Below are 13,375 nucleotides of genomic sequence, written 5' to 3'. Positions count from 1 at the left end.
AGGTCTGTATCATTGGGGGTGAGATGGGGGTGGTCTGTCTCGATGAGTATGAATAAGCTCTGTCAGTTATATCCTGGTTTTGATACTGTCCAGGAGTTATTCAAGGTGTTTTCTTTGGGGGAAATTGGGTGAATGTTTCATGGGAACTCCTGAAAAAATATTGTCTACAACTTCCTGTGAATCTATAATCATTTCAAAATAAAGTATTTAAAAATATTTTTCCACAGCCAAATGTAAGACTTATACAGATATTTTTTTAAGTCAGGATGTTGGTTAGAAGATTCAAATTTACCAAATAACTTTGAGCAAAAACCTAAAGCAGAATTATGTAATGGTAATTTAAGTGATACAGACATGGGGGAGGGGGGGAACTACCATACATGATGTCAAAGAAAGACCTAAAGCATATCTCTTTTCTTACCTCAATAATGTATAACACGACATTTTTGTAGAAACAGTACAATATGCATTTTGTCACTCGAAAATAATTCCAAGCTCCATGAACCAACAGAAGCTTCTCCAAGTAGCTAAACTAAAAGAAGGAAACAACAGTCAGGGCAAGTTCAAATGAAACAGCAAAGCAAAAGATATTTTTTTGACCCACCATTGTAGAATGCATATGAAAGACTGGAGACAGATGGGGCAGAAATAGGAACATGTCCACTAGGGATAACATTCATTCTTGGAAAAGTATAAAATAGCACACACCATGGCATAATACCTTCTCCTTCTCTACAGCCAAAGTTGCTCTTGGGTCAAAGCAAGATGGAGGAAAACAAAAACAAATGTGGCTTAAAGTATTATCACTGATGTGAAATAGCCTGTTAATGGGGGCCTGAGCATGAATCAATTCTATCTCCAGCATTAGTGACTGGCTTGGTGTGGCACCTTAGGAGTGTGTGGAAAGAAGAAAAGAAAGCTTCAGGGGTCTGGTGGTTCTAGATGGTAACACAGGAAGAGAACCTCAGGAACCCTATCACATGCCAGCCGCAGGTCCAGACAGGCCCCAGAGACTACACAAAGGACAACCACCCACAAGACTCCTCCTTTAAGTTTAGGAGAAGCAGCTGTTCTGCCTAATTCATAAAAACAAACACAGAAAGTCACATAAAATGAGAAGACAGAGGAGCATTCTTCAAATGAAAGAACAAGACAAAACTTCAAACAAAACAAACAAACAAACAAAAAAGAACTAAATGAAACAGAGATAACCAATCTACCTGATAAAGAGGTCAAAGCAACGCTCATAAAGATGCTCACCAGATTGAGAGAAGAGTGGATGAACTGAGCAAGAACTTCATCAAAGAAATAGAAAACATAAGAAAGAACCAATCAGAGTTGAAGAATACAATAACTGAAATAAAAAACTAGGGGGAACAATAGTATATTAGATTAGTGATCTGAAAGACTGGGTAATAGAAAGCACCCAAGCTGAACAACAAAAAGAAAAAAGAATTTTAAAATGAGGATGGGTTAAGGGATCTTTTGGACAATATCAAGCAAAACATCCACACTATAGAGTTATAGAGGTCTCAGGAGAAGAGAGTAAGGGGCAGATAAGTATCTGAAGAAATAACAACTAAAAGTTTCCCTAACCTAGGAAAGGAAATAGACATCCAGATTCAGGAAGCACAGAGCTCTCCAGTAAGATGAATCCAAGGATAGCCACACCACAGCACATAATTAAAATGTAAAAGATTAAAGATAAAGAGAGACTTTTATTTTTTAATTTAAATTTTAGTTAACATACAGTGCATTATTACTTTCAGGAGTAGAATTCAGTGATTTATCACTTGCATACCACACCCAGTGCTCATCACAAGTGCCCTCCTTAATAACTATTGCCCATCTAGCCCATCTCCTACACTCCTCCCTCCATCAATCCTCGGTTTGTTCTCTATAGTTAAGAGGGTCTTGTGGTTTGTTTCCTTCTCTTTGATAAAGAGACTTTATTTTTTTAATAGTTTATTGTCAAGATGGTTTCCATATAACACCTAGTGCTCATCCCCACAAGTGCCCTCCTCCATGCCTATCACCCCCACTCCCCCCCAACCCCTCAGTCCTCAGTTTGTTCTCAGCACTCAAGAAGACAGATACCATATGTTTGCACATATACGTGGATTAGGAGGAAGCTAACGGAGGACTGTGAGGGAGTAGAAGGGGGAAAATAGTGGGGGAGAGGGAGGGAGGCAAACCATAAGAGACTCTTCAATGCTGAGAAACAGAGACTTTAAAGAGCAGCAAGAAGATGACATGGTACTCTACATGGAAAACTCAAAGGACTCCACCAAAAACCTGTTACAACTGATACATGAATTAGCAAGGTCGCAGGATATAAAATCAATGTACAGAAATTGATTGCATTTCTATATACCAATAAATGAAGCAACAGAAAAAGATATCAAGGAATCGATCCCATTTACAATTGCACCAAGAACCATAAAATACTTAGGCATAAACCTAACCAGAGGTAAAAGATCTGTACCCTGAAAACTAGAGAAGGCTTATGAAGGAAATTGAAGAAGACAAAGAAATGGAAAAACATTCCATGCTCATGAACTGGAAGAATAAATATTGTTAAAATGTCGATACTACACAAAGCAATCTACACATTCAGTGCAATCCCAATCAAAAGTGCACCGGCATTCTTCTCAGAGCTAGAACAAACAATCCTAAAATTTGTATGGAACCACAAAAGACCGAAATAGCCAAAGTAATTTTGAAGAAGAAAACTAAAGCGGGAGGCATCACAATCCCAGACATTAGCCTCTATTACAAAGCTGTAGTCATCAAGACAGCATGGTATTGGCACAAAAACAGACACATGGACCAAAGGAATAGAATAGAGAACCCAGAACTAGACCTCCAAACGTATGGCCAACTAATCTTTGACAAAGTAGGAAGGAGTATCCAATGGAAAAAAAATCAGTCTCTTTAGCAAATGGTGCTGGGAGAAGTGGACAGCAACATGCAGAAGAATGAAACTAGACCAGTTTCTTACACCATATACAAAAATACAGTGGTGAAAGACCTAAATGTGAGACAGGAAACCATTAAAATCCTAGAAGAAAAAACAGGCAACACCCTCTTTGATCTCAGCCACAGCAACTTCTTACTTGACACGTCTCCAAAGGCAAGAGAAATAAAAGCAAAAATGAATGATTGGGACCTCATCAAGATAAGATGCTTCTGCAGAGCAAAGGAAACAATCAACAAAACTAAAAGGCAACCAATGGAATGGGAGAGGATATTTGCAAATTACATATCAGATAAAATCTGATAGGTTAGTACCAAAATCTATAAATAACTTACCACACTCAACACCCAAAAAACAAATAATCCAGTGAAGAAATGGGCAGAAGAATAGACACTTTTCCCAAGAAGACATCCAAATGGCTAACAGATACACGAAAAGATGCTAAACGTTGCTCATCAGAAGGGAAATACAAATCCCTTGGGTAAATTCCTAGCAGTGCTATTGCTGGGTCATAGGGGAGTTCTATTGTTAGTTTCCTGAGGAACCTCCACACTGTTTTCCAGAGGGGCTGTACCAGTTTACATTCCCACCAACAGTGTAGGAGGGTGCCTGTTTCTCCACATCCTCGCCAGCATCTAGAGTTCTCTGATTTGCTCATTTTAGCCACTCTGACTGGTGTGAGGTGGTATCTCAGTGTGGTTTTGATTTGTATTTCCCTGATGAGGAGGGATGCTGAGCATTGTTTCATGTGTCTGTTGGCCATCTGGATGTCCTCTTTGGAGAAGTGTCTGTTCATATCTTCTGGATTNCTCACACCTGTCAGAGTGGCTAAAATTAACCTAGGAAACAACAGATGTTAGTGAGGACATGGAGAAAAGGGAAACCTCTTGCATTGTTGGTGGGAATGCAAACTGGTACAGCTGCTCTGGAAAACAGTGTGGAGGTTCCTCAAAAAAATTAAAGATTGAATTACCCTACAATCCAGCAATAGCACTAATAGAAACTTATCCAAAGGACACAGGAGTGCTGATGCATAGGGCCACATGTACCCCAATGTTCACAGCAGCGCTTTCAACAATAGCCAAATCATGGAAAGAACCTAAATATCCATCAACTGATGAATGGATCAAGAAGATGTGGTTTATATGTACAATGGAATACTACATGGCAATGAGAAAGAATGAAATCATGCCATGTGTAGCAACGTGGATGGAACTGAAGGGTATCATGCTAAGTGAAATAAGTCAGTCGGAGAAAGACAGATATTGTATGTTTTCACTCATATGTGGAAGTTGAGAAACTTAACAGAAGGCCATGGGGGAAGGGAAAGAATATATATATATATTCTTTACAAACAGAGAGGGAGGCAAACCATAAGAGAAATTTAAATACAGAGAACAAACTGAGGGTAGAAGGTGAGGGAGGGAAAATGGGTGATGGGCATGGAGGAGGGCACTTGTTGGGACGAGCACTGGATGTTTATCTAAGTGAAGAACCATGAAAATCTACTCCTAAAGCCAAGAGCACATTGTATATGCTGTATATTAGCTAACTTGACATACGTATATAATAAATACATATATAATATATATACATATATAATATATAAGTTACATACATGTATAATAAAACAAATTTCTAAAAAAACAGTAAGAGAGAAACAACTAGTAAATACAAAGGAAACCCCATTATTCTATCAGCTTATTTTTCAAGAGACGTGTTGCCAGCCAGATGGGAGTGCCATGATATATTCTAAGAGCTGAAAGGAAAAAACACACAACCAAGAATACTCCATCCAGCAAAGTTATCATTCAGAATTCAATAAGACATGAAGAATTTCCCAAACAAAAATTAAAGCATCTCCTCACCACTAAACTGGCCTTATAAAGAATGCTAAAAAGACTTCTTTAAGTGGAAAACAAAAGGCCATAATTAGAATTAAAAAGAAAGAAAGAAAGAAAGAAAGAAATGTTCTAAGTAAAAGCAAACATACAGTAAAGGTCATAGAGCAATCACTAGTAAACTAGTGTGAAAGTTAAAAGACAAAATAGTAAAATCAATTCTAAAAAATTAAGGGGATTCACAACATTAAAAAATGTAAAATATAGTAACATAAATAAATAGTGGAGGAAGGAGTAAACGTGAAGTACTTTTAAAATGAGGTCGGGGTGCCTGGGTGACTTAGTCAGTTAAGCATCCAACTTTTGGTTTTGGCTCAGGTCATGATCTAGTGGTTTCATGAACTTAAGCCTCCACACTGGGCTCTGTGCTGCTCAGTGTGAGCCTGCTTAGGATTCTCTCTCACTCTCTCTTGGTCTCTCCCCCACTGTCCCTGGTCTCTCTAAAAACAAAAATAAATAAATAAAATGAGTTCAAACCTAAGAGACCATCAACTTAATATAGTCTGCTGTACACTTAGGATGTTATAGAAAACCTCATGGAAACCATAAACCAAATATTTGTAATAGATACACAAAAAATAAAGAGAAAGACAAGCAAAACACTAAAAAAAAATCACAAATCACAAGCAAAAAGAGCAAGAGAAGACTAATGAAATCGAGAACTATAAGACCATCTAGAAAACAACAAAAAGGCAATAAATAAACATCAAATTTAATATTTTTGAGACAGAGGGAGAAAGAGAACCCAAAGCAGGTTTGGCACTATCAGTGCAAAGCCCGACATGGGGCTTGAACCCACAAACTGTGAGATCATGACCTGAGCTGATTTCACAGACACTCAACTGACTGAGCCATCCAGGCACCCCTATCAATAATTGCTTTAAATGTAAACAGTCTAAACACTTGGAAAAAGACAAAGTGACAAAATGGATAAAACAAATAAAACCTGTCTATATGCTGCCTACAAGAGACTCACTTCAGACCTAAAGACACATACAGACTGAAAGAGAATAGATGGAAAAATATGCCATGCAAATGAAAGTGAAAAAAATAAAAAGTCTGGGGGAGGAAGGGACAATACTTACATCAGAAAAAATAGGCTTGGAAATCAAATATTGTAGCAAGAGAGAAAGTGGACACTATATAATGATAAAGGGATCAAGAGGATATAATAGCTGTAATCATCTAAGTACCCAACATAAGAGCACCTAAATAAAGCAAATATTAACAGACACAAAGGGAAGCCTTGACAGCAATAAAATAACAGTAGGGGACTCTTAACTCCCCACTCACATCAGTGAATAGATCACCCAGGCTGAAAATCAACCAGGAAACAGTGTTTTTGAACAACACATTAGACCAGATGGACTTAACAAATATATACAGAAAATAGCATCAACAAACAACACAATTACAATACACATTCATTTTAAGTGCATATAGAACATTCTCCAGGCTACATCATGTTAGGCCACAAAACAAGCTTAAATAAATAAGAAGATTAAGATCATACCAAGCATCTTTTCCTACCACAACTGATATGAAGAAGCTAGACATCAATTACAAGGGGAAAAGAAAACTAGAAAAAGCACAGATACGGGGAGGCTAAACAACATGGTACCAAACAGCCAATGGGTCAATGAAGAAATCAAACAGGAAAATAAAGATACATGGAGAGAAATGAAAATGAAAACACAATGACCCCAAATCCTTGCAATTCAGTGAAAGCAGTTCTAAGAGGAAAATTTGTAGCAATATAGTCCTACTTCAAGAAACAAAAATCTCAGAAAAACCTAACCTCACACCTAAAAGGAAAAATAAGCAAAATCCAAACATGGCACAAGGAAGGAAATAATAAAGATCAAAGCAGAAATAAATGAAAAGCAGAAAAAAATCAAAGAAAGGCTCAATGAAATCATAACCTTGTTCTGTGAAAAGATAAACAAATTGATCACCCTTTGGCCAAACTCATCAAGGGAAAAAGAGGACTCAAATGAAAAGATCAGAAGTTAAAGAGGAGAAATTCATATCACAGAAATAGAAAGGATTTATAAAAAATTATATTCCAAGACATTGGACAACCTAGGAGAAATAAATTCCCAAGAATATACAATCTTCCGAAATAAGAAAGAATGACAAAATTGAGTTGGCCATCAAAAAACTTCTAACAAACAAAAGCCCTAGAGAAGATGATAGAGATATCTGATATCTCTATCAGATATGTAAACAAGAGGTAATACTCATTCTCTTCAAACTATTCCAAAAAATTGAAAGGAAGGAAAGCTTCAAAATACGTTCTCTGGGGGCAGCACTACCCTGATACCAAAACCAGACAAAGACACTACAAAACAAAACTATAGGCCAATATCTCTGATGAACAAAGATGCAAAAATCCTCAACAAAATATGAGCAAACAACATTCAACAATACATTAAATATAGTAGGATCATTCACCACGATCAAGTGGAATTTATTCCAAGGATTCAAAGATAGTTCAGTATTCACAAATCAGCACACACCAAATTAATGAAATGAAGGGGGGAAAAATCATATGATCATAATAGCTGCAGAGAAAGCATTAAATAAAATACGACTTCCATTCATGATAAAAACAGTCAACGAAGTAAGTTTAGAGGGAACACATGGCAATGTAGCCCCGGCCATGTGTGCCAGACCCACGGCTAACCTCATACGCAGCGCTGTAAAACTGAGGGCTTTTCCTTCTGAGTTCAGGAACAAGACAAGAATGTCCACTCTCGCCACTTGTATTCAACACAGCACTGGGAGTCCTGGCCAGAGCAGTCAGACACGAAACAGAAGTAAAAGGCATCCGAATTGGTAAGGAAGAAGTAAAATTGATACTCTCTGCAGATGGCATGATGCTCTACATAGAAAATTCTAAAGACCCCACCAAAAAACGATTAGAACTGATAAGTTAACTTAGCAAAGTTGCAGGATACAAAATTAATATACAGAAATCTGTTGCATTTCTATACACTGTTAGCAAAGTAGCAGAAAGAGAAATGAAGAAAAACTGAGAATTAAATTAAAAATTACAATACATAGGAATAAACTTAACCAAAAAGGCAAAGGGCCTGTGCTCTGAAAACTCTAAAACACTGATAAAGTAAGTTAAAAATGACACAACGAAATGGAAAGATATTCCATGCTCATGGATTAGAAAAATATTGTTAAAATATCCATAGTACCCAAAGGAATCTTCAGATTCAATACAATCCCTGTCAAAATACTAATATTTTTTTACAGAAATAGAATAATCCTAAAGTTAGTATAGAACCATAAAAGATCCCAAGTAGCCAAAGCAATCTTGAGAAAGGAGATCGACACTGGACGCATCATAATCCCAGATTTCAAGATCATTACAAAGCTGCGATAATGAAAACAGTATGGTACTAGCACAAAAACAGACATAGATCCACAGAACAGAATAGAGAACTGAGAAATACCGCATGCTTATATGGTGAATTAATCTACAGTAGAGGAGGCAAGAACATGCAATGGGGAAAAAAAACCCAATCTCTTCAAGAAAATGTGTTGGGAAAACTGGACAGCTACATGCAAAAGAATGAAACTGGACCACTTTCTTACATGATACGGAAAAATAAACTCAAAATAAAATGACTTAAATGTGAGACCTGAAACCCAGGGCACTTGTGAGGAGCACTGAGTGTTTTATTTGATGAATCACTAAATTCTACACCTTACACTAAAATTTCACTATATATTAACTAGCTGGAATTTAAATTTTAAACAACTTGGAAAAAGGAAGAAAAAAATAAAGGCAGTAATCTCCTGGACACTGACCTTAGCAACGCTTTTCTAGATATATCTCCCCAGGCAAGGAAAACAGAAACAAAAATAAACAATTGGGACTACATCAAAACAAAAATCTTTTACACAGCGAAGAAAACGATCAACAAAATGAAAAGGCCTATTGAGTGGGAGAAGACATTCGAAAATTATATCTTTGAAAAGAGGTTAATATTCAAAATATATAATGAAGTTTTTCAACTTAACACCAAGAAACTGCAAATAACCCAACTGAAAATGGGCAAAAGTTGGGGGGGGGGGGGTTAAATAGGTGATGGGATTAGGGAATGCACTTGTTATGATGAACACTGGGCACTGTATGGAAGTGTTGCATCACCGTATTGTATTCCGGAAACTAATATTGCGCTGTATGGTAACTAACTGGAAGTTAAGTAAATACTTTTTAAAAAATGGGGAGAGGACAATAATAGACACTCTTGCAAAGAAAATGTAGGACGGCAAGCAAACCCATGAAAAAATTCTCAACATCACTAGTCGTCAGAGTAGGGGAAATCAGAGCCACAAGGAGATATTGCCTTACACCTGTCAGAATGGCTCGACTGTAAAAGACAAGAAATACCAAGTGTTGGTGAGAATTTGGAGAATGGCGAACACTCGTGCACTGCTGGTCGGAATGCAAACTAGGGCAGTCACTGTGGAAAATTTCTATTAAAAATAGAAATACTGTATAATCCAGTAATTCCACTACTGTGTATTTAGCCAAGCAAAACAAAAACACTAATTTGGAAAGATATGTGCACCTTTATGTTTCCTGAAGCATTACTGACAATAGCCAAGATAGGGAAGCAACNTCCAACAGAAAAAGATGAATCCCATATGATCGTGGAAACTGAAAACCCGAACAAAAAAAAAAAAAAGGAGAAAAATTTCCCTGGGTCCCCAGGACAGCTGGTACTGGCCAGCTTGGTGTGTCTGCAGTTCAAGGCTTCACAGGTCAAGGCTCACGTCACATAGAATTGCTGAGGTCATTGGAAGCATGCATCTCAATAGCATTGAGCAGTTTAGGACAGGATCGGCTGAGTTTGGTGTGGTCATTTCCTTGTTTACACACAGGCGCTGTGGTCACAGTTCACTGACACTTCTTGTAACCCAGATTCCCTAACACATAGGGGCCTTAGTTTTCCCTGTTATCAAACCACAACACTCAATCTATGAGTAAGAAGGAGAGTCTCAGAATGGATCCGATTCAGACACTGAGGTGGTACACTCATCTGTGCTGTAGAATCCTAAGAATCCCATTTTGTTACCACCCTAGTTTGTGGCCTCTGCTTACCTGGGGCCAGGGTAGACAGCCACCATCAGAATAGCCCCAGCAGGGGTGTCCTACTCAAGTGTGGGATTATTCCTAGGGAGCCGTTCGAGAATTACATGTGGCTCCTGAATTCAGCAAGAGTGCAAAGTGTTATTGTTAATTGCTCAGCTGTGANATTAAAATATATTTTATATTTAATAAAATAATCTTCAAAATTCAAAATATTAATATATAGGAGCAGGAAGCATTCTGGTTCAACAGCCTGGATAGCACATAAAGCTGCAGGGGCTGTAAATCGCAGGCCACACTCTCTTCTTACACGCATCGCAGCACATGCTGCGGCTACGGGGGAAGGCAGTGTGGCAGCTTCTTACAAAACTAAATATACTTTTATACTATATGATCTGGCAGTTGCACTCCTTGGCATAAATCCAAAGGAGTTGAAATCTTCCGTCCACATGCAAAAACCTGCTTGTGGCTATTTATAGCAGCTTTCTTAATAATCGCCCAAACTTGGGAATAACCGAGATGTTTTTCAGTAGGTGGATGGATAAAGTATTGTCCCCCCAGGAGGCAGAATGGTATTCACCACTAAATAGAAATGGGCTAGCAAGCCATAAGACACATGGAAGATACTGAAATGCATGATACGAAGTGAAGAAGCCAGTTGGAAACGTAGGAATATGACGTTCTGGAAAAGGCCAGAATCCGGAGAGAGTAAACAGGTCCGGGGTCGCCCAGGTCAGTAGGTGTGGAGGGAACGATGAACAGGCGGCGTGCAGAGGGGCCTCTAAGGAAGTGAAGTTACTCTGTACGAGTGTGTGATGAGAGACACTCGTCATCATACGTGTCTCCACCTCGACAGAACGTGCAACACCACGAGCGAGCCCTCGTGTAACCGCGGATGGGGGTGATGACGCGTCGAGGCACTTCTCTGGCAGAGGGTGCTGGGGGCAGGGGAGGCTGGCGCGGGTGCGGCCAGGGAGTATTTGGGAACTCGAGATTTTCTGCTCAGTTTTGCTGTGAAGCTGTACGAAAACATCCAGGCTGTTTTGCTCACGCCTGCCAAGAGGCGGCGCCTGCTTTAAGGAAGCAGAAATGGGGAGATTATAAGTCCTCAAGAAACTGTCATCAAGAGACACCATAAAGTAAAGCGCACATTACAGACTGGAGACACTAGGCGTTTAGACATGATATTCGCAGAGCTACGGACTCTGGGCGTCAGTGTGGCCGCAACTGCTCAAGAACACCTTTTGGCTGCAAACTGCATTGAGGACAAAACTAAAGAAACCCCCAAATGTGCTGGTAGCTCCATGTGAAAACGTGCGCCGTCTGGATCATCCCCACGTCGTTGGCCCCGTCCCCGACGGCAAGGGTGATGGCCCTTACGTGCTTCTTCACCAGGTCCACGATTTCTGCCTTCTGGAGCGGAGATAACCTGGAAAAGACGACAGAACCACCACTTTCTGGTGTGTTATGTCGGCCCAGTTTACTTCCCCTTGTTCTGAAGCACGGAGTCAACGATCGTCTACACGTAGCCCCCTTTAAATGACAGTTACTGCTAAATCTTCCCATACATTAATTAAGCTTCTAACGTGTATAAAAACGTTCCACCCACAAATCTTTAAAAGAAACGGGGGCAGGGGGCGCCTGGGTGTCTCAGTCGGTTAAGCGGCCGACTTAGGCTCGGGTCACGATCTGGCGGTCCGTGAGTTCGAGCCCCCCGTCGGGCTCTGTGCTGACAGCTCGGAGCCTGGAGCCTGCTTCGGATTCTGTGTCTGCCTCTCTCTCTGCCCCTCCCCCACTCAAGCTCTGTCTCTTTCTGTCTCAAATAAACGTTAAAAATGTTTTTTACTTAAAAAAATGAATAAACAAGCAGAATCAGACCTATAAATGCAGAGAACAAACTGATGGCTGGGGGGCCGGGGGGGGCAATATGGGTGAAAGGGCGTGGAAGGTACACACTTCCAGATGGCACGGAAGTCACCGGAATAAAAGGCACAGCACAGGGAAGATAGCCAGTGGTCGTAATAAGGTGGTCTGGTGACAGCTGGTGGCTGCACAGCATAGCGTATGGAGCTGCCCAATCGTTATGTCCTACGCCCGAACCTAACAGTGGGTGCCAACTGTACTCAGATTTTTTTAAAGTCCCCTCCCACCCCCACCCAAAATAAAAAGTAAAGCAAAGAAAGCACACGGTCACTAACATCCCAAAAGAAATACACACTATCAATTAACTNTTTGCCATCCTACCCACCGCTCCCTGCTTCTGACACCCGCCTGCTCTGTTCATTTCCGTCATCTCGCTGCGTGACAGCAAGGAGTGAAGATCTGTTTCTGAAACTATAGGAAGGCATTTCCCCCAAAGGATAGCATGTGGAGTAGCCTGTGCAAATCAAGCTGCCCTGGGGGCGCCTGGGTGGCTTAGTCGGTTAAGCGTCCGACTTTCGCTCAGGTCATGATCTCGCGGTTCGTGGGTTCGAGCCCCGCGTCGGGCTCTGTGCGGACTGCCAGCTCAGAGCCTGGAGCCTGTTTCAGTCTGTGACTCCCTCTCTCTCTGACCCTCCCCTGCTCACGCTGTCTCTCTCTCTCTCTCCTAGAAATAAATAAAACATTTAAAAACATTTTTAAAAAAAATCAAACTGCCCTCAGGGGAACTTAAAAAAAGAAAACAAAGAGATATATAAACACGAAGGTATCAGTCAGGAGTCTGTGGTGACCATAACAATCAAAAGCTAAGTGACTGAAAATAACACATGGTTGGTTGATTCTTTCCCGTGGAGTGTGTCCAATGCAGATGACGATAGTGTTGATCCCTTTTCCCCCCTCAGACAAGCTACAAAAGCAAATTTCGCATACCTGAAATATTTCAGACTAGCAGACCCTGCCTACACAAAATATGTAACAGACATTCCAAGGGAAAAAGCAGCAAATTTTTTCTCTCTTATTTATCCCTTATGTATCCAGTCACTAAATAAATGGGATACACGCCTCTACCCAAGATGCTAACGGACACAAAGGTTTTATTTTCTAGTAAGTGAATGATCACCCCCCTCCCACAAAACAGCTCCTATAAACATAGTTTAAATTTAAACCTTTCAAATTTCAGGTGAGATTATTAAAACCTGAGGAGTTTCCTTGACTAGCACACACTCCAAATTTTAAGACAGAAGCACTGATGGGAAACCTTTGGCTTCATCATGAGGAAAATACAATGAATTGACATTGATACACTGTAGCTATAGTATGAAAAGTTACCGAAGTAGAGGATGTTCCAGAAACCATTTGTAAGTTTAGTTTCCATCGAGAGCCACTCATTGTTCTACTGGAAAAACTACAATGATAATAACTTCACCACTTTGTCTGGAAAGTGATTTTATATTTAAACTATGA

General features: G+C 39.8%; 1 protein-coding gene across 1 annotated transcript in view; it reads right to left on the bottom strand.

Moving 5' to 3' along the window:
* LOC144216133 (phospholipid-transporting ATPase IB-like) overlaps positions 1–13,375 on the bottom strand; it is a 194,503-nt gene that overhangs the window by 66,737 nt on the left and 114,391 nt on the right. Inside the window, exons 26-28 of the mRNA XM_077745421.1 lie at positions 11,306–11,420; positions 10,840–11,064; positions 422–532 (exon numbers count right to left, since the gene is read on the bottom strand). Of these exons, the coding sequence (XP_077601547.1) occupies positions 422–532; positions 10,840–11,064; positions 11,306–11,420 (451 nt within the window). The remainder of the gene's footprint in view (positions 1–421; positions 533–10,839; positions 11,065–11,305; positions 11,421–13,375) is intronic.

Source organism: Crocuta crocuta, unplaced genomic scaffold (assembly GCF_008692635.1).
Source record: "Crocuta crocuta isolate KB4526 unplaced genomic scaffold, BGI_CrCroc_1.0 scaffold258, whole genome shotgun sequence".
NCBI lineage: Eukaryota > Metazoa > Chordata > Mammalia > Carnivora > Hyaenidae > Crocuta > Crocuta crocuta.
This window is presented reverse-complemented; position numbering and strand designations above follow the sequence as displayed.